Here is a 22,787-nt window from a genome sequence, read left to right on the forward strand (position 1 = left end):
AGCTTAGACCTCAGTTAATTTGTCCAAGAATGTATAGCTAGACTGTGGCAGAGCTTGGACTTAATCCTATGTCTCTTTGGCCCCAAACCACTTAATATACTGCCCTTTGGATGGGCAAGGAAGCAGGCATGTAGTCAAATGGTAACAAAGCAAACTTCTCCCATCACCCAGCAACGAGGAAGGAGGTGCTTTTCATAATCAAGGTAGATGCAGCTTTAGGAAAAGAAAAGGTACAAAATTGGGAGCCGACAATAGATGGAGTCGACGCTACGGGCCCAATCGCTTTTCTCAGTCTCTACCTCGATGGGAGAAGAAAGCATAATAACACACAACCTGGGGAGGGTACGGGACTCTCAAAGGGAAGGTGAAAATGAGACAGATGGAAGTATACAGTAGTAACACGCCTTGTCCTCTGTTCAGCCCCTGACTCTGACTGCCTGGGCCAGTGCAGCTATGAATTTGTTCCAAGGTTTTCTGAAGTCACTGCCAGAAATGCAGGGAAAAAGTATCTACGGAGGGAGGGCCCCAGACGCTGTCAGACACTCATCAACAAATACAAAGGGCTTCCATTTCAACCATCAAATGGGGTATTGATTTTAAAAGGCCTCTCAAGAGTACGTCGTGCCAATCATGAAACATGCCCCCTGTGCTCCAGACCCTGTATACATCTGTACTGGCTGCACTGCGATTAATGAGCATTAAGAGTCTTAATGTTAAGATCCACCCTCACTTCTTCAAACTCTCTCAGGCTACTTGTTTTGGTTCCAACCACTTTAAACAGGTTAATTAACCAAAGGCAACTCAGAAAGATAATCCTTTCCTAAAATTCAAGCTATTTCCTCCCCTTGGCTAGACTTGTACAACTTTCCCAAGATCTCCGGGGCATCTGTGGGGAGGAAGGCCAGGGACAGAGCAGCTGGGGTGCAGATCTGGGGCCTGGCTCTGGCTGTAACTACGGCTTGTTGGCTATGTGGCCTTGCACAGCCCTTACCTCACGTGTAAAAGGAAGGCGTCCTGAGATTTCTCCCCACTGTAGGTCATTATAATCATGTTCTCCTCATTTGGGAGGGTCTTCTGAAATCATCTTCATTGGCCTATTTATTCTACTCTGTAAGTGTCCAAATTCTTCTTACATTCCTCTTTTCCTATCAGCTCCTGATCTTGGAATGTCTGTGCTGGTAGCCACAATAGAGGTGAGTTAGTCTTCCTTCAGTAGAGGAAGGACTGGTTTATGTCACTTCACATAAGTAAAAGACAAATACCATGCGATCTCACCTATAAGAGGAATCTAATAAATAAAATAAACTAATGAACAAAACAGAACCATGGGCATGGAAACATCGAACAGACTGCAGTGACCAGAGGGGAGTGGAGAGGGAGAGAATGGTGGGAAGAAGGGGAAGGGACTAGTTAAAGAGCTTGTACAAATGACCCACGGATGTGGACAACGAGTGGGAGTTGACTGTGGGAGCGGGGGATGGGGTGGAGGGAGGAGCGCAAAGGGCAACTGTAATAGAATAACAACTAAAAAATAAAAAAATAGATGAAGGAACTGATCACACAGTCACAGATCTCCCTTTATGGGCTCTGACCATCCATGTCCCCACACTTCTCCCCCATATCCCGCCCACCACTCTGCTGGTCTCCCAAAGTTACAGGTCCCAGAATGAATGCGGGGTTTGTTGCCTCAGCATCCCTTCCATTCTCCCACCTTGCACAGCCATGTGGTCGGGATAAAGGAGGAGGACTCACCTGACCCCCAGCTCCAGAAGCGGGTACACTATCACCTTCCCTGCCACAGTGAATTGTCTGCGGAATCTAGGCCTAAGTCACTCACACCATGGCACTCCCCTGGCTTGGTTAGAAGAATGGGGATTTGGCCCTGGCTGATGTGGCTCAGTGGATTGAGGACTGGCATGCAAACCAAAAGGTCACCAGTTCAATTCCCATTCAAGGCACATGCCTGGGTCGTGGGCCAGGTCCCCAGCTGGGGTGCGCGAGAGGTAACTGATTGATGTTTCTCTCACACATTGATGTTTTTCTCCTTCTCTTTCCTCCATCCCTTCCCCTCTTTCAAAAAAAATATAAATAAAATCTTAAAAATATATACAGGGTCCAGCAGAATTAATGCCTGCTTGAGTATGGTTAGTAGGGTGATAATATGGGTGTAATAATTTATAGTTTTAATTTGAACATTTCACCTAAAATGCCATATGGTGTACTTGACTATGATACTGTTATGTTAGAAAATTACATACCTATGATTTTGTAATAAAAAAGGGGCACTATTTGCACAGGACCCTGTATATTTAAAAAAAGAAGAATAGGCGTTTGATCCAATTTAGATCAATAAGCTAAGAGCCACAGTTTTCTGAGAGCATGTAGGGAAAGGGCTGCTGGAAGCCAGGTCTCTATTCTCTCTTCTAGAAAGTGTGATGTTTAAATATGAAGCTTGGAACCACTGCCGCAACTCCACCACCCTGAAAACCTAGGCTTCTGATCAAACAGACACCAGAAAAGGCTGAGAGGAGAGATACCCATTCACTGAGCACTTTGATGGCCTCATTAAGATGCTGAGTCAAACCAATCCTGAAACCCACCTTGTACCTGTGACTTCAGCTATTGCTTGAGCCAATGGGAAAGTCAGTTCAAAATTTCTTACCTGTTTCTTACAACATGCATTCCCAAGTGATATTTACCTGCCAAAGGTCCCACACAAAGCAGGTCTACAATTACACTTTAAAGGCCTCCTGACTAGCACTAGAGAGTAAAACCAGCTCCCTCGTGCTTTTACTACTGGCACCCAAAACCCAGGAGACTCCCCTTCCTTGGCCATCAACCAGGAACTCAGGCAGAGCTTTTCTCTCACAGCCCTGCAGGAGCCCACGGCCTCCCCACCCAGAGGCTGCTGCTGAGAGGGCAAGGATGGCACCTAAGCCCCTTCCTCTGTCCCCCTCCATGGCAACACCAGAGACAGGAACGATGGCAATGCAACATCAAAGTTGAGCACCTTTTTCAGTCTACCTGTTTAAAATTCAGTGACATCTCCTATCAAATGAATAGGTCCCAAAGCGATCATCACTGGGTGCTAACATCACCAAAGCTAGGTGCCTCCAGATGGAAGTACATACCAACTCTCATGAAACATACTTGCCAAAAATATATCAAATCCACATCTGATCAAGCCTCCAGACCTACCATTTTACAGGAACTATAAAGGAACATGTCACGTGACACTAGAGGAATGCAATCAGCAAAATCTAGTGTGGAAAACCCTTGCTCAACCTGTTTATGCAACAAATAAATTACAAAGTAAAAAGGAGGTGGAGGAAAACTCAGAGATAAAAAGAGATTTAAGATATAGATAAGTCAGTACGTGGACCTTATGTGGATCTTGATTCAAATGAATAGAAAAGCATATTTGAGAGATAATCAGGGTGATTTGAATGTTGATTGCATTATATTATAAGAAGGAATGAATTATTGTTAATATTCTTTAGTTGTGATATGGTACTGTGGTTAGAGTTTTTGTGAGTTTTTACATTTTAGGTATATTTATGAAAATATTTACAGATGATAAAATACAATGTCTGGATTTGTTTCAAAATAATCTAAGTGGAAAACTAGGGGGATGAGTAGAAGAAATGAGACTGGTCTGGAGCTGTTTGTGTTGAAACTAGTTGAGGGTTCTACGGACTTCATTACACTGTTGTCTCCTTTTCTGTGTATACTTGAAAGTTTTCATAATAAAGAGAAGTTTGTTTTTTTTTTACTGAAATGACCCAAAGGTGAAAGAGAGCCCAAATTATTATAATTTCTATAATCTTAGAAGAGGAAGACCTTTTTCATTCTGACCCCAAAGACAGATTAGCTACATAAAGGTATAAAATTTAGTAGATTAAAACCACTCCCTTTTCATAATGAAAAATATTTGCCAAACATGACAGAAAAAACAATTAATATCTTTAGTATTAAAAACAATAAAAACTGGCCCTGGCCAGGTGGCTCGGATGGTCAGAGGGTTGTCCCGTGCACCAAAAGGTCAGGGGTTTGTTTCCTGGTCAGGGCGTATATGGGAGGCAACCAATCAATGTTTCTCTCTCACATCAATGTTTCTCTCTCCCTTTCCCTTCCTCTCTCTCTAAAACATCAGTAAACATATCCTTGGGTGAGGATTACAAAAATAATAATTAAAAATTTTTTTTAAATAAAACTCTTCCAAGTCAGGTAGTAAGGGAGAAAAAAGAAACATAAACTACCACCCTTATTTTAAAAATTAGCAAAATATCTGTCCAGATGATTCCCAAGAGAAAAGGAACTAATGTAGGTTTGCCAGATACAATACAGGATACCCAATTATGTTACGTTTCACACAAATAACAAATAATTTCAGCTCATAACAAATAATTTTCTTTTTGGGCCATCGTTATACCAAAATATTATTTCTTGCTTATCTAAATTCAAATGTATGCAATTTACATTGTTTTCATTAGATCATTCAAAATGTACATTATTCAGTGACATTCAAATTTACCCAATTTATAATTGAGGCAAGGCTGCATTAGCATTTTTATTTGCCAACTCTGGCAACTCTAACTAATGGCCAGTACATTTGAGAAAGTCATCGCCCTCATCCCTTATCATCCAGGGAAAGCAAGTGCAACGAGAAGAGCAGAAAGAAGCCAGGGCAGCAGAGAGGAGCGCAGGCACCACAAGGCAGAGGCAGGAAAGGCAACCTCGCCCGCACCTGGCCCTGGGCTGGGCAGGAGAGCGTGGCCTCACGGCCTCAGAAGGGCAGGAGGGTGGTGGCCAGCACTTGCAGCGACAGTCACAAGTGTAGTTGAACGTGCCAAGCAGGTTCTTCAGGGGGAAGGAAAATCGTAATCCGCAGCAGGGAGCAGAGGGCCCCTTAAAGAAGCATCGCTTTTATCGTTTGTTTTTAAAACCTTGTTGTGATTTATCCAAATGCATTTTTATTCTTTATGGATAACTTTATGATGTATTATGCAATATATACAAAAAGGAATTTTCAAATCCATGTACTCACCTCCCACTTTAAAAACATAAAGCATTACCAACCAACATGTTTCTCTCCCTCCTGCCCGCATAACTCTGAGCTTCAGAGTTATCATTTCCCTTAATTTTCTCACAATTTTTTTATATACGTATGCACCTCTAAACAAGATACCATTTTGCGTGCTTTCAATCTTTATATAAATAACATAATGTATACTTTCTTCTACAGTTTGTCTTTTCTCCTTCCGTATTTTGATTATGAAATTGATCCGTAATGAGCATAGCTTTAGATTCGTTATTTTCAGAGCTGAGCGGTAGTGCATTATTTGGATATACCATAATTTATATTTCTAGTCTCCTGTTGATGGGCATTTAGATGGTTTCCAATTTTTTACCACTACCAAAAACTGCTGCTGTGAAGGTCCTTAACCATGTCTCTTGGTATATATTTAAGTGCGTTTCTCCAGGGTGTACACAGGAGTGGAATTACAAGGTCAAAGACTGTCTGCAACTACAACTGTAATTCTACAAAGTGATCGTACTAATTTATATTCCCACCAGCAGCAATAAATACATTTTTTTACAGCTATGTCCTGCTGAGGTAAATTGAAAACGCCCCTTTAAAGCAGACTGAGTTCAAAGTATGCTGAAAATGAGGAGGCAGCCTGGCACGAACAGTTACTAACCCTAAAAATCAGCCCGACAGGAACACGGCCACCTGTATCAGACGTAGACTGGATCCGAGGGTGACTTGGGGATCAGGCCGGATTGAGACAGGTTTAGAGCTCTTTAAAAAAATCATGCCTGTTTCAACCTTTATTACTTTCTTCTAAGATTAAACGATGTTCATTGTAAACAAATGTTTTAATAATTACTAAGACACACTCGACAGAAATGGAACATCCTCATGATAACCAACATTAACAGTGTGGCATATCATCCACCCAATTTCATATCATCCATCCGATTTTTCTATACAATAACCACCTTTTTTTTTTTTCTTTTTTTTCTTTTTTTTTTTTTGCACAAAGGGGATTGTATATTCTGGTTTGCATTTTACTTCTTTTTATTGTTCAATATTTCTTTACAAGAAAAGAAACAATCTGCATTTATTGAAAATTCTATTATTCAATAAACATTTACTAAGCACCTGTTCTTGGGCAGGATGGAGTCTATAAAGGAAATTAAACAACTCCACCATTAAGAGACTCCCACTCTAAAAGGAAAGAAACTAATAGATACAGGTCACAATAATGACCCTCGTTTATCAAGCACCTTCTATGAGCCAGGCACTGTATAAGACCTTTAATGAGTGGGTGGGAGGCAGAATAATGGCCCTCCAGGGAAGCCCAGGTCCCAGTCCTAATACTGCTGTGTTACCTAGCAAGGAGGAACTAAGGTTGCCGGTGGAATTAAGGTTGCTAATCAGATTCAAATAAGGAGACCAGTCTGGACTTGCGCGGTAGGCTCGATCACGCAGGTGCTTAGGGGACAAGAGAAGCCAAAGAGTCAGGACCATGATGCAGCATGAAAAAGACTGGACCGGCTGTCGCTGGCTTTGAAGGTGAAAAGGAGCTGTGAGCTCAGGAATGCAGGCAGTTTCTACAAACTGGAAAAGGCAAGAAAACAGATTCCCCCCTCCAGCTTCTAGAAAGGAACTCGGCTCTACTGATTATTTAACCCATTGAGACTTGTTCATCGAAAACTCTCCTTTAATGCGTGTCGTTCAAGCCACCGAGTTTGTGGTATTTGTTACAACAGGAATAGGAATAGGAAGCGAAGACATCCCACCTCATTCTTCCCACCTTCTGGCATGTAAATGCTATGACCTTCACTGGACACACCGGGGAACCAACAACCCAAAAGGTTAAATGACTGCAGGCTCACAGGGGCAGAGCCAGATTCACCTTGGGTCTGTGTACCTCCAAAGCCTGGGCTGCGGCTGCTCCACTGCCCTCCCTCCGCTGGTCGGCTGGATTGCAGGGCAGATGGGGACGCACGCTGCTCGAGGAGTAAGCAAAGCCCAGGAGGGTGAACTGTGCCTGCAGTGAGGGTTGTGTGGAGCCATCTGAGCCTCTCACATGAGGGGCAGAAATTTGACAGAGATGGGGAGGGAAGAGAGGTCAGGAAATGCAACATGGTTCTGTGCCGCCAAAGCCTGGGGCATGTGGGGGTATCCAGGGCGAAGGGAGCCTGGGCAGGCTGGTGAGAGACCAACCCTGTCCGATGAGATCGCCACTAAGTATGTGTGGCTATTAACACTTAATTTTAAATTAATTAAAATCAAGTTAAATTAAAGCTTCAGTTCCTCGGTTGTACTAACCTTATTTAAAACTCTGACAGTGCAGATATAGAACATTTCCATCCTGGCAAAAAGGTCTTTTCAGTAGAATTGTGTACCTGAAGGAGTGGTTCATGTCATTTCAGAACATTCTCCACCTCACCCTCTTACTTACTACATACTTTTGTGTCTTATCCCCAGGGGATTTACAGAATTTTTCTCAAGAATAGATACACCATAAACATCCATACACACACAAAAAAATGTATTTAGAACTCCCAGCAGTGTGTCCCAGAGATATTTATCTATTTAAAAAAAAATTATGGGAAGTGGGTCTAGTTTTTCTCCTCTGTTGATACTTAAAAAAAAAGAATTAGCTCTTATAGATATGTGGTTGTAGTTATCAGACCAACACTGGAGTGAAAAACGGTTTTGAGGGGGGAGGGCGTATCACTCACATTTATAGAGTATTTGTCAGGTTTCAAAGCCCCTGACACATCATTTCACGGAACCTTGTTCATTCCCAGGCCTCCCTGGTGGTGGGAGGGGCTGAGATGCCAGCTCTCAGGAGTAGCTTTTTCCGCTTTGTAGAGGCTGCCCCACACAGGCACCAATAAGAGTAGGCTGAAATCCACCCAGGGAACATCCAGAAAGTACAAAGAGCACCTCACCTATAAAGTGTAACTGCCTGCCAAAGGTAAGATCAACTGTGATCTAGCCATTCAGCTGAATGATGTCGGCTGCAAAGGGAAATCCAATTAATTGCGATAATGACCCATGTTGCTCTGGGGGTCTTCGTGAGGCTGTTGGATGTCTTCATGGAGATCCAATCCTCTCACCCCCTGGGTAACTCAGGATTCGTGCAGAGCACTTATGTACAATGCTAACCCTGTTTGGCAGGCCTCACAAGCAGGTCCGATCGATTTCTCATCCGCAACTCAACCCTTGTCCTCTCCCAAACAGCTCTGCAGTGACAAACGCTGAAGGAGGGGGCCCTCTGCGTGGACATCCCCCCACCGCCACCAGCAATGCCAGGAACTTGGCTGCTTAAACAATAGATCTCTATGTGGTCGGGAGAGAAAGGGTGCCCTGTACCTGCGAAGCAGGGCCATGTCTCCTCCCCCAGCCTCTGCAAAGGGGGGCGAGGAGGAGGACGGAATGAAGACAGGCATCAAACCAGAAATACGCCTCCCCCACCCCCACTGGCAAATAAGGCTTCTGACCCAGGCCTCAGCTAGTGAACTCTTCTAGTCTGCAGGGCTGGGCGCTCAGATGTCCAGGGCTGATTCCCCTGAGCAAGGGAGAGGGAAGATCATCCGCCGCCAGCTCAGCTTTACGTGAGCCCTTTGGCCAGCTGGTGTAGATATTTACGCCAGGGCCTGGGCCTGGGCCTGCTCTGGGTCTAACTGGCCAAGAATGGAAACAAAGCCAATAATCACTCCCCGAGGTGGTATTTTAGGTAGGGCCACATGCACATCTGGAAAAGGGGTGGAGGGAGCAGGAGGCAAGAAACAGTCCTTACTTAGGGAATTTTGATTTGACGTGAAGTGCAAAAACATTAATTAATCATAACTTTTCATCCATGACACACTCCACAATGGTACATGCAGAACACACTTTCATTTTTATTTAATCTGCTATTAGATCTTTACTAATGGACAAATACCTTCAAACTCATTCTCCCCTCCCATAAAAAAAGGTAAAGTACCGACACTAACTTACACTAACCAACTGGTCATGCACTCCCCAGTGAATCCCCCTGCCTGCCCCTAACTTCCCCTGAATCCTGTGTTCACCATTGCCTTGCTTTTCTTTTTAGATAGTTTTATTGCAGCTACATGTATTCCTAAGCAGTTTTTTCCTTTAATTTAGCTGTTTATAAAAGCTGCCGTGCTGCATCTTTTGGTGTCTTTTTTTAGTTAATGTCCTGTTACCAAGATTTGTCCATATTTCTGCATGTCACTGTTGTTCACTTGTTTTGACTGAGTTCAATTCTCCACTGTGGGAGTGCATCGCAGTTTATTCATCTGTCCTCCAACTGACGGGCATTTGGACTCTTTCCAGCCTCGTGGCACTGTGAGCATAGTTGCACATGTCTCCTTCTGGACGTGAGTTTCTCTTGGGCATAAATACCTAAGAGTAGAATCGCTGGGCCATAGAAATGTGCATGTTCAATTTTCAGAGATAATGAGACAATATCAAAGTACTTTCCATTTGATTGCATTTCCTGGAGTTTCTAAGATGATTGCTTCCTCCTCCTGTCCTCCTCAATTTTGGTTCTTTAAAGTTCACGTGTCAGCTCTATCAAAATGTTTAAACCAAGTTTTTGACCTAACACCTGAGTAGCATCTCAGATAAATCCCCCATGTAGAAAAGAAGGCTTGTTGTCAGGCACACAGATAATAAGAGAGACATCTGTGCAGACACAAGGACCCACCCTGGTCTGGACATGGGGCAGGCTACTCAAATGGAAGGGAACTGTCTAGAAACTGCTTCACATTTGGCAAATGCAAGGTAAAAAAAAAAAAAAAGAAAGAAAGAAAAAAAGGTTTAGGGTGGAGTTAAGCCTGTTTCTCATCCAAGTTTGCTTGCTCCCCTCCCCCAAACCTCCCATAACCACCACACACACTTATTTTTAAACAAAGAACAAAAGCTTTAAAATGAGAAAAGAAATCACTTGTAAGTAACCAATTTCAGGTTCAAATGAGAGCAAAGGGTCCAGCTTGGAAATCACTGTACAGTACAATTCATTGCAATAAATATTTACAGAATGCTCTGCAGTGTGACCAATAAGATCTCTATTCTGACCTCAAGGGTTTTCGAGCTTGTTCATTTAACAAGACAGGATCATGCACGAAGTGCCGAAGGGGCCAGTTAGTGCTAAAAAGATACAGATGCTGGCCCGATTTCAAGATGCTCACTGTAGAAGGATTAGCAAAAGTTAGAACACAAGTGCACCAGACACAGAAGTTGGTAGAAGGTGAGCGTGACTAATTCTAACCAATAGGAAAGTTCTTAGAGAGGGAAGCTGGAGCCACATTTTGCAGGATGAACCAGGTAAGTGGCAAGAGAGAGGACAGATAAAAAATATACCTGAAACACAAACTTCTGGACCTTCCCATTTTCTCCTATTTCTCAAACTTCTTAAATCTATTTCTTGCCTCTAGTCCTTCGGAAACACCTAGGAAGTGGTACCCGTGGATCACTGTAAAACATGCATGATTGGCATTTATTTGTTCATTCCACCAATGCCTACAAAGTCAATCCCTCGTGCTGAGCTCCGGGGGTGCACCAACAGACAAGATGGGCACGGTCCCTGCTCTCACCCAGCTCCCGGCTTCCAAGGGTGGACAGAGGATTAGACAAAGACGGGCTTGGCCTGACCATCAGACAGACTCCATCGGCCCAGGAGAGGCCCTCCCCCAACCCATTCTCCCCCTGAAACATTTTCAGTAAATTGAACAGGATTAAAGAAATGGCTGCTTCCTTGGTAATTAGAAGGATCCTGACCATGTCCCAGGTAGTCATGCTGCTCAGAGCAGAGAGACCAAAAACTCAGGTGCTTCCTACATAATAGCCTCCAATCTGATACTTGATCACTGCTGGTTTCCAGAGTCAAACAAATGTCAGGAATTTTATGAAGGCAGGAAGCAAATAAGGGGGCAAGGATTGGGGTCTAGGCCTCAGGGGAGCTCAATTAGTGAGCCAGATAAAGTTAAACCGAAAGGGCATGCTCTCGGTTTCCTAGAAAGCCAGCTGGAAAAGATGCCAATCCTTAAGCCTCTGTCACTCAAAAGATTAACAGAAGAGACCCAGGGATGCCCAAGGGAATGCTGCAACAAGCCAGATGTTTCTGCTCCTCCTATGACACTGCCACACTTCACAGGCCACCAAGAAGGCACTTAGGAGAACTGTAGTCTTTTAGAATAGATGGAAATTCAAAGACATCACCCTTTAGAGATACAGACATCCACAAATATTATTAGTAACACTTGCTTAGAGACTCGCCTGATGCATCTGGATTCAGTATTTTCTCAGTGAGCTACCTCTTCCTTTAACAGCGACAGCATCCCTAGTTCAACGAACACTCCTTGCAGCTGCCTGGTGGCGTGGCAAGCACACAACCTGTAAATCCATATAAACTGTGATTTGGCTCCCAGAGCTGCATATGCACCACGAGTGTTTCAAGCAAGCCATTTAGCCTCCCTGGGTTTCACTTGCAAAATGTTCCCATAAGCATAAGAGATCCTGGAAATATCGATACCTAGTCCAAGTGTTCATAAATGGTAGCCTTATTGTTGCCTATAAATGCATTCAGGTAACCACATGCTCAGGACAGCAGCTTCCCCTGGGTACTTTCTAAACACACACACACACACACACACACACACACACACATTTGCCTGCATGTGAGGGGTGGAACGCAGCTGGGACACACACAAACCTATTTACAGTCCCTATTTATGTTCTTTCACTTCTATCAAATTAAAAACTAAAGAAGCTGGAGGGAAATCTAACCAATGCCCCTATTTTTCCCTGAAGCCCCTAGTTCTCCCCTAGAAGTTGCTTCCTCCACTTTCAGGAGTCAGGGAAGGAGAGCCATATGGCTTGAGACGCTAGACATGCCCAGCAGCAAACGAGCCCCCCACCATTTGTCTCCGGGCCTCTCGTGTGGGCGGGCATCCAGATTTCAGTCGGGGTGCTCTGGTCTGCATCTCTGTCTTGACTGTTCCTAATTATTGGAGGGAACGCCATGGCTCTCCTGACCTCAGAGTTTAAGAGCTGCGAGTCCTAATATCAAACCAAGCAGCTTCATTTAAAAGGCATCCTCAACTGCATCCATAAAAGTCACTCCCGGAGCCCTGACTTGCCCCAGCTTTGGGAATGCCTGCTGTCGAGGATTTATGACACGCCCTGGATCTAATCTGCGGCACTTTAACTGCTGCTGTTGCACATCTGGTCATAAAAGCAAGGGCCTGCCCAACACGGGGACAAACACTTTTCTTTCCTAAGTGGCTGCAAATCTGATCTCACAGTGATAGCTGGGCTCGGATGTAATCAGCCAGCATCTGGGCGGTCATTAAAGCTCGTCAAATTTTGCAAGGCTTTTGCTCCCCACACGACAGCTATAAAGACGATTCTCATAAGAGCTCTGAATAAAGAACCTGCAATCTGAACAGGTGGTAATGAGGGTAGGCCCAAGGATATCCAGCAAAGCACACTTTGGTTAAGGAGGCAACCTTGAGTTTACCAAGATCCTCGCTATTTCGCGGACTCCCATGATGCCGGTGGAGGCAAGCAGCTACCCTGAGAGGCGACTCCCCTGACATAAGCTAATTCTTGGTCAGAGATTGTCTAACTAAATGAACAACGAGGTGGTCTAATAGTACATTTTTTAAGGCAGTGGAATTCTTCATTAGACCAATGGCAGGGGCGGGGGGACGATAATCTAGACCAGAATTGAACACAATGTTGTCGGTTCCATGAGAGCTTACAATGCTGTGGACCGCCTGTCCTGTGCACAGAATTGGCACGTTGCATATCTTTTAGGAACTCCAATCAGACCAAGGTTCAACAAGTAGTCCAAGCTCCCAGCCCAGGAACAGGGGAAGAGACCCTTGCACTCTGCGCAGCTCCTTCCCACCACCTCGCCACAGCCCCCCACCTCTAGCCTCCTCCAGGGCTGTGCCCAGCAGGAGGGAGCATTAAAATTATCTGCTGTGGGTTTTACGAGCAGCGATCGCTTTTTAAAACAACAACAACACAAGGTCCTTGTGTTGCTCTCTCGGGTAACTTAAAACTCTGGAGGCAGAGCTGCGGCCCCCACCTCCCGCCCCCCCACGCCGCCTGCCAAGAACGCCAGCGCTCCGGGAGCGGGCGCGGTGTGAGACCACAGGGCAGGTCTACTTGAGCAGAGAGCGAGCCTCTCGGACGCAGGAGGCACTTCTAAGGGTCTTGGAGGAAAATGACCAGGGAGAAGAGATTGAGAGAGAAAACCCACCAGTGACAGTCCGGGGGGTTGGGGGGTAAGCGGAGTCGGTGCTGCAAGAAAGGATTGGGGGTGGGGGGCAGACAATGGGAGAAATTTTTATTTCAGCAACTTCACCAAGAAGCCCGCAGGAGGCTGGGTAATGTGTGTGTTAGGGGGGACGGGTCCAAGGGGGGGGTCCAAGGTCTGACACCTCCCTTCCTCTTTCCCCTTCCCCCCGCCCCCCCGCCAAGGATGAGGGAAGACGAGGGACCTTCGTCTCCCTCCGCAGGTGGGTGCACGGCTGGGGACGGACGCACTTACCCGGGGGCCCGTGGTGCGGTGGCCGCCAGCCGGAGACAGCTGCACCAACACGAGCAGCAAGTGGGGTGTGAGCAGGCAGGCGCTGCGCGTGGGCAGCATGGTGCCAGCGGGCTGCGGGCCGGGGTCGTGGGCTCAGCCGGGCGCACCGCCGCGCCTGCCTTGCTGCCTTCCTTCCCTCAGGGGCCCTGGCAGCGGAGGTGCAGCGCGGGATGGCGGAGGCTGCGGGCAGAGCGCGCGGTCATGAACCGCGAAGGAGGGAGCTGGAGTGAGAGCGTGTGCTCTGCGCGGCAGTTGCTCAGCTGGGCCGGGTCCCGGCGGCAGCAGGTTGGATGCCAGAGCCTGGGCCATGGGAATTCCCGTTATAAACCCCTGAGAGAGGCGGGGCGGAGCCCGCCCTGATTGACGGGTTGAGAGGCCCGTAGCAGCCGCCCCCCTGGCAGGTGAAAGCCAATGGGAGAGAGAAAAGAGGGGCGGCTCACGGTCAACCCCACAGAGGAGAGACACCCGGTTGCTCAGCCCAATGGGCTCAAGGGGAGATGGGGAGCAAGAGGAAGTTTCTGGTCACCCTTCTATCCGAAGAAGCCTGAGAGTTGCAGCAGCCTTAACCTACCAGCATGCCCACCCAGCTAATAACAATGCCTTAAGCATGCATAGCTTTCAGCACGGGCACTTGAGTTGTCACAACAGCTCGATAGACAGGGAAAATACCCTTAGCCCCATTTTTCTGGGCGCAGAGGAGCTGAGAAATCTGCTTACCCGATGTTTGAATACCAAGGACTGAGAAGTCCACGGATGACCCCTCCCGGGCAAGTTGCTACCGGTGTTGGGAGTAGGGGGTGAGCACATTCATTTTTTTCAAAGAAGCTTCCAGAGGGTGACACCCAAGTCCTACAGCGGTTGCCCCAGGAGAAGTGTTAAAGAGAAAAGGTGAAGCTCCGCTGGGTATCCGTCCCCTGGATAGGGCCCCTGTGAGTAAGGGGTAATGGCCCACTTGTGGATTTGTGGTGGATCCGGGACTGGAAGCCAGGCATTCTGGATCCCTGCCTTGAACTCACTGGAGGGCCAAGGGCTCTCTGTGGCCTAGGAGCCCTGGGCAAGGGGGTCAGAGGGGCCCTGGTCTCCTGGTAGGGGAGAGGGCATCTGTGGGTGCAAAGCCCTCAGAGATGGGTCAGAGGAGGGAAGGGAGGCCTCTCCTGGGTGCCCAACCCACTGGGATAGGACAGTGCAGCAAAGGGTCCAGCTGGATGTTGGAGGGTTTTGACCAGGGTGGTCCCCAGAAGACCCTCTGGGGAACAGCTACAGTGTCACACCAGCCCCAAACCAGAGCGAGGTGTTGCAGTGCATTCACCCAAGAGAACCATGGGTTCTCTTCTTGTGTGGAGCACAACCCTGAGAGTTTACTCCTGTTGGGATGGACCACCCACTTCATGAGGAAAAATTCTTTTCTCCAACCAGACTAGAAACACACCAGTGCTTAACTTCGCCTCCTTGTCTGGGCCTGCAAAGCCCTGACAAAGGTTAGCTCTGCCTCTGGATTTAGGAAGAAGCTTCCCACCCAGTTCCTGTATGCAGTTTTGCCCACTCCCTTTGCCCACCCCATCCAGCCTCCACCTTGTAGCCAGTCATTCTTCCAAAGAGCAAACCTAAATGCACCGCTTTCTGCTTAAAATGCATCAACTCTCCCCAGCACCCTCAGATTAAAAAGCCCAGACTAGATACTGAAACACTAACAAAGTACTTGTGGTTTTCCAAACAAAAATGAAGAACACCTCTAAGAGAACTGCCTGGCTTCCTCTGCTGGGAAAGTGCAATGGTCAGACTTGCTCTCTGGAGCGAGATAAGATGGGTTCAAATCCTGGGTCTGCCACCTAGTGGTATAACCTTGCACAAGTCACTTTCCTTGTCTGGAATCCAGTTTTCCCCTCTGTAAAATGGGGATAAAAATAACATCCACTTCATGAGTTCTTGTCAGGATTTTTAAAAAGATGGAGTATATAAAGTCCTTAGGATGGCAAGATTAGAAGTATCACCATCTGGCAAGCAGTAGACAGATTCAACTTCACAGGAAGTAAACGGATACTCCATGAGTTTGCAACTTGCCTTGGCCTCATTTGCTGGTAAATGACATTCGAGATTCAAGTCCCGGTTTTCAGAATCTAATTCTGTGATGACCATGATGTCCCCTCTTAAATGCCATAGGGTTAGACATTCCCTGCGTGCTCCTTGGGAATTTCTTCAGCAGCCTGCACAGGAGCTGAGACTTCTGAGCTTCACAGAGCTCCAGGGGAAAAGCGTGGAAACAGCAAGGGTCAGCCCTTCCTGGAAACAGCCCTCGTGATCTGGCATCCTGGGAATTTGCCCAGCTGGACTTGTGACACTCATCCAGTACTACCTTGCCTCCTGCAGCACTTACATCAATTCCCATGTGCCCACCTAAGTGTTTACCCACCAAGGACTCAGGAGGATGGAAATGTTACCCCTGGGCTCGGCAGCCCGACAGGCTTGCCCCGAGACTGCCACCTGGTTACAGGCACCCCCATCAAGCTGGTCAACTTCTTTCTGTTGCTGGAATTATTGAGAAATTTGTTGGAGTAAGTAAATATGCTTGAGATGGGCCCCCAGAATCTGGCAGCACAAAATGCCCAGGGAAAAGGCATTGCAATAGTCCTTTCCATCCATAACACCACATGCTGCTTTACAGCCAGAAAGCTTATTTCCAAGTGGTCCCTGGTCCAAAAGTCTACATTATTCTGGATTTCAATCATGTAGCTTAGTTTAAAATATGAGCAACTGCTTTCCAGTTACTTTGCTCAGCAAGTATTTTCTTTCCCTCTGGTTGGCATGCAGGGCCTGTCTTAACCATGGCCATCATTCAAATGATGCATTTCTTCTCCCAAATCCTCCCGAGTCCAGAAAAGGTTAGAAATTCCAGGGAACTATTAGTCCCAAACAGTGTGCCTGTGCCAAGCTCAATCTTCTGATCCAAGCAAAGAGTGAAATTGACAAGTTCCTTCTTTCCCTGGAGACCAGGCTCATAAATAAGTCTAGCTATCTGGGCATGTGGTCCATCCAGTTTCAGCCATACCCCTGGTCCTGTGGGACTTCTATTTACAAGGGGATATTTCAGTAGAAGAAAAATAATACTCCTTATCTTATATTGAGGCCTAAGGTCCTCAAATATTTAGTACTAGCTAGGAGTGACCATTTCAAATAAGTTTGTGTTTCTGTATGATCCAGAGGAAGCTTACATTGTCTTGTATTCAGAACAAAACCTTTCATTCATTTTAACAAGCACTTTGATGCATCTCCTTCTGTGTCCAGCACATGCTCGTCATTATGAGGGATCTTTGGATGCACACTCTGCCCTCTGAGAGATTACAATCTAAAATACAGAGCAGACAGACACGTGGAGACATATTTGAGAGCAAAGGCTGAGATGTGTTTGACAGACTCAGAGAGCAGGGACCCACTATAGACCTCACAGGCGGGGAAGGTCTCGTGAAGAAGGTAGATCTGAAATGGGGCTTTGGAGGAGGGTGCTTCTCTAATACAAATATAGCTTGATTTACATTTGCTTCGCTTGTGGCAACAACTGCCAACAGAAAAAGTTGAGTTTTGTGTAAGGTCCAGGACTCTTTTCAAATAAACTACTGAATTCAGAAGCCTGGGACACCAAGAATCCTGGGTTCTGCTTCTGGATTTATGACAAACTTGCAGCAACACTTAGCCCTGGGCTGAGGCAGGTATTCTTAGTCCAGTGCAGCTGAGATTGATCCATAGAAGTTAACCTTACCAATGCAGCTGAGATTGATCCATGGAAGTTAACCTTACCAATTCAGTCCTTAAATTTTAAATATACATCAAACTCACACACACATACACACACACACACACACATGTGCGCACAACAGTAAATATATGAGGTGATGGGTGTGTTAATTAACTCAGCGGGGGAATCCTTTCATAATGTATACATGTATCAAACCATCACAATTTAAATATCTCACAATTTTGCTTGTCAATTATACCTCAATAAAGATGCAAAATATGCATAACTAAAATAATTACAGTGACTTAAACCATTTAGAAGCTTATTTTTCTCTTTTGTACATAAACTCCCTTCAAAGTATAGGGTAGTTCCTTTTAACTCAGGGTCCTTCTAGTATAGCTCTGCCATTCTTAATAAGCAACATCTACCTCATTGTCCAAGACGGCTGCTCAAGCATTAGCCATCACACCTATTTTCCAGTCAACAGGGAGGAAAAGGGGTAAATGAAGAGCATGCCTCTATCTTTAAGGACACTTCCCAAAAGTCACATTTCATTCCATCTATTGGCTAGAATGTCATCATATGACCACATCTACCTACAAAGAGAGCTGAAAAAAATACATAGTCTTAGCTCAAGATGACCAAAGGTATCCAGCTAAACATCAGGGTTTATGTAACTAAGGAAGAATAAAACACTGTGGACAACTAGCGGTAGGGGTTCTCAACATCTGACAGTTTGATCTGCCAAACAAAAGAACCATGGACAATGCAATGGAGTCCAGAGGGTTCAGTTGCGGCTTCCCTCCAGCTCTGCATGTCCAGCTCCTTCATGCCCAAAAATATTAATGGTTTTAGGGCTAGGCACCCAGACTTCTATTTTTAGATATAATTGGCATATTACATGTATTAGCCCAAGGTGTACAACATAATGATTTGATATTTGTATATATTGGGAAATAATTACTACAATACGTCTAGTTAACATCTGTTACCTCATAGTTACAATTCTTTTCTTGTGACGAGAACTTTTAAGATCTACTCTCTTGGCAACTTCCAAATATGCAATAGAATGTTATTAACCTGTAGTCATCATGTTACACATAACATCCCAGGACGTATTGAGAAGTTTGTGCCTTTTGATGGCCTTCACCCATCCGCCCGTCCTCACCATCCACTTCCAGCAATCACCAATCTGTTCTGTTTTTGTTTTGTTTTGTTTTTAGATTCAACATATCAGTGAGATCATACTGTATTTCTCTCTCGCCCTGATTTATTTCACTTAGCATAATGCTCTCAAGTTCCATCCATGGTGTTACAAATGACATGCTCTCCTTATTTTTTAGCGCTGGCTAATATTTTTTATACATACACATATATATGCCACATTTATTTCATCCATGCATCCATCAATGGACACTTAGGTAATTTCCACATCTTGACTATTGTAAATAATGTTGCAATAAACATGGGCATAGATATCTTTTCAAGTTAGTGTTTTGGTTTTCTTCAGATAAATACCGGAAGTGGAATTGCTGGATCACATGGTAGTTCTATTTTTACCCAGACTATTGATGCCACAAAATTTTGCTTCTGGTATTTCCCTCTTAGACACCTTCAAGCGGGAGGAACTGAGAACATAGAGGGATGAAGTTCAAGCCACGCGGCACCAGGGTAGCAAGAAAGGAGACCAGCAGTCAATCACAATCACTTGGGGTGATGCGCATCTTTGTGAAAATATTCTTGCCAATCATCTGTATTCCTGTTTCTATTTATTTCCCTTCCTTTTCTACCTACAGGGGGATCTCTATTTTCATGTTTTGGTTACTTTTCTGTGACCTGCTTTCAAAATTATTAATAATAATAGTAGTGAGTAGGACGGCTTAGCAAGCGCCAAATACACAGACCTTAAACACACAATCTGACATTTATTCTATAAGGTAGGTGTCATTATTGTCCCCACTTTACTGAGAAAGAAACTGAGACTTTGGGAGGTTATATAACGCACCTAGCTGGCAACAAGGAGCAGACTCAGAACTTGAACCCAATCTATATTATGCTACCAACAGATGACCTTTTTGCTAAGTACTTTCCCCATGTGATCTCATATCCTCAGGCCCAGTCTATGTGGTTAGTAATATTAGTCCCACTGTGCAGATGAAGAACTGAGGCTTAACCACAAAAGTTAACATTACCAAGGATGGTCCTTAAATTTTACGTGCACACCAAAAGTTTTGGCATCCTCTTAAATCTATTAGTTTTCAGAGTCAGAAGCACATGCTATTTTGTATATTACTGAAGGTTAACTCCTGTTTACATGTGTATGAATTTTCCCCACTCACCTGCTTTAACTTTCATTTGCGGGCTTCCTTGGTTTGTATTGTTCACACTGGTGCCCACAAGGTAAGGAGCCTTTCCCATGTCTTCAGGCCCATGACACCATAGCTGAGTACTTCAAAGAAAACATTGCTACAAGGACCTCATTCAGTCTAGGGTTTAAGATTCCATTATGAATCTTCCCCATTTGGTTCTAACCCCTTGGCACAGAGACAAAGCAGTCAATCAAACAAATTTCATTGCATCCCACCTGTGTGCCTAACATTGCACTAAGCACTGGGTATACAATAAGAGCAAAGGGTGAAGGTGACTGACCTCAAAGAGCTTACAGTTTAGTGGGAGGACAGACAGTAAGCAACTAATTAATAATAATTCACTAATTACAAGTGTCCACAGTACTGCAAAGAGCTACAGGGTAGTTATTAAAAAGATGGTTTACTCAGTCTGGAGGGTCAGCTTTCCTGAGGATGTGATATTTAAGCTGAATAAAGAGCAGGGGGAAGTATTCTGGGCATGGCAAACAGCATGTGCAAAGGCACTGAGGCAGGGGAGAACATGGAACTACATTTGCAACTAACTGGATCACTCTTATCCCTTTAACTCTCAGTATCCCAGAAAAAACAGTTATCACTATTTACCAGCTGGGTCTGATGGTCTCATTTTATGTTTTGATATTTTTAAGTCATTTTACAGAAGTAGGAATAAAGAGATACTGTGTACATTATCTATTGCCACATAACAAATTACCCCAAAAACTTAACTTAATACAACAACAAACATCGTATTGCAGTTTCTACAGATCAAGAATCTGGGAATGGCTTAGCTGGGTGGTTCTGGCTCGGGGTCCCTCGTGAGCTTTCAGTCAGGGCCAGCTGCAGAGGCAAGCAACCTGGGCAGTCATGGAAAGTCCCATGTTGAGTTTAATCCTCTGCTGTTGCTGTCTTGAAATTTTTAATAATCTTTGAACAAGGAGCCACTCCCCATTTTTGTTTTGCCCTGGACCCCATAGGCTATGCAGCCAGTTCTAACTGCAGTCAGCCTATCAGCCAGGGCTACCATCATCCACGGCGGGAAGGCTCACTTCCAGTCTCACCCACATGGTTGTTAGCAGGCCTCAGTTCCTTGCTGGCTGTGGCCGGACACTCCTGTTCTTCTGCATATGGGTCCTCCAGACAGGATAGCTGTCTTCCCCTCAGGGCAGGCGATCAGCAAGAGAGCCCAAGATGAAAGCCATAGTCTTGTATGAGCTAATCTCAGGAGTGACATACCATTACTTCTGCCATATTCTATTGATCACGCAAACCAACCCTGGCATAATGTGGAAGGGGAATACACACAGATGTGAATACCAAGAGGCAGGGACCAGTGGGAGCCACCTTGGAGGCTGACTACTGCACACAGTGAAAAAGAACTTCGTTAGAAATGTTAATAAGAATATAAATGTAATAAACCCAACATTGTGTTTTATATTGTTCTAGTTTTAAAGATAACATACCTGAAATAAACAATATACTTTGATTGAAACCATCTGCTCATCAAATGCCACGAACCTGGAACATACTGATCATATAAATACTGATTCCAGATTTCAAATGTATCTTTAATTGGTCTGACTTATCATTCCTTATGGTTCTTCTGTTTGCATTTGCATCATTAAAAAAAGCATAATACCTTTAAAGGCCTTGGTGGCTCAAAATTTTGTTGAAGGGAGTACGGCCATCTTCTTTGCTCCATAATTGCACAACATTTTCATTTTCAAATTGATCAACATAATTTAAAATTTTAATCCAGTTCCTGTTTTTATTTTTATATCATCTATTTCCTCTGTATGCATGCCTGCCTTCGACATTCAACCAGTACAAACCACTTCAAGTAAATTTTGGTGCACAAAAATCTTAAAGGTCACCTTTTTTGTCCAACATTTCAGCAAGGGTGCAGTAGCGACAGCTGCTCTTAGAGTTTCGCTCTGCCTCCCAAGGAGGACAAGAAGAGGAGAGATGGCAGAAAGTCAGCCAAGAAAGACAAAAGTCCCAGTGAACAAATGTGGGGGCAAAGCCAACAAGAAGAAGCAGCCCAAAGGCAGAGTTCAGGACAAGCTCAGTAACTTAGTCTGGTTTGACAAAGCGCCATGTGTCAAACTCTTGTAAGGAAGTTCCCAACCATAGGCCTATTAGAATAACCCCAGATGTTGTCTCTGAGAGACAGAAGATCCGCAGTTCCTTGGCCAGAGCAGCCCTTCAGAAGCTCCTTAGAAAAGGACTTGTTAAACCAGTTTCAATTACAGAGCTCAAGGAATTCACGCCAGAAACACCAAGGTGGGGTTGGGGGAGGAACACCCCAGCTGCTGGTGAAGATGCATGAACAACAGGTCCCACCAGATGCACATTTTGAAAAATAAAACTTTATTAAATAAAAAATATCTAAAAGATTAAAGAATATTGCCATATGTCTTTTCAGGAAAACAGAAAGTTTTAGGCTCTTGTCATAAAATGTTGTATAATTAAGTCCATCTGGTTGACTGACTGGATGAAAATACCATATTTCCTTTTTTTCCTTAAAAACATTGTCTTAATTTATTGAAAATCATCTAGGATATCATTATCTAAAGATTCATAGGTGAAAATTTCTCTTACACAACCAAGTTCGCCATCACCATTTGCTTACAGAGTACTACATTAATCTTCGGATTTATATAATAATTATGAAACCTCATCCTCTACCTCTCTTTGCCATTATAGGTAGAAGAGGAAAAATTCAGAATTTTCACTTGTATCAGGTGAAACTAAAAGCAGACCACAAAGATGGTGTCTCCAATTTTCTTTTATATCTTCTTGAAAAATGATATAATACTGTAGGCAATTAATTAAGAAAACTGGAGGATGATAAAATACTGATGATTTATTATACTATTGCCTCATCCTTCTTGGTAATTCCATTATTCTTCAGTTTTCTTATTATTTTAGTGTTTTTCTGCATAGTTGGGAATAATTGATGAGAAATGATAAAATAATTCCTAGGAAGACAAAAATAACTGTTTCAAGACATAAGGAAAAATACAATCACTAAGATCTCATATTGTACACTTATAAAAAAAA

At 44.5% G+C, this 22,787-nt stretch overlaps 1 protein-coding gene across 4 annotated transcripts in view; it reads right to left on the bottom strand.

The window, feature by feature from the left end:
- SMOC1 (SPARC related modular calcium binding 1) overlaps window positions 1-13,923 on the bottom strand; it is a 129,719-nt gene extending 115,796 nt beyond the window's left edge. For all 4 annotated transcript variants that reach the window (XM_054567355.1, XM_054567357.1, XM_054567356.1 and 1 more), the window contains exon 1: window positions 13,590-13,923. In XM_054567355.1, the coding sequence (XP_054423330.1) occupies window positions 13,590-13,688 (99 nt within the window). In that variant the 5' untranslated portion in view covers window positions 13,689-13,923. The remainder of the gene's footprint in view (window positions 1-13,589) is intronic.
- Between the last annotated feature and the right edge of the window lie 8,864 nt (window positions 13,924-22,787).

The sequence above is a fragment of the Pteronotus mesoamericanus genome, unplaced genomic scaffold (assembly GCF_021234165.1).
Source record: "Pteronotus mesoamericanus isolate MK-2021 breed Mesoamerican mustached bat unplaced genomic scaffold, CSHL_Meso_final contig_182, whole genome shotgun sequence".
Lineage (NCBI taxonomy): Eukaryota > Metazoa > Chordata > Mammalia > Chiroptera > Mormoopidae > Pteronotus > Pteronotus mesoamericanus.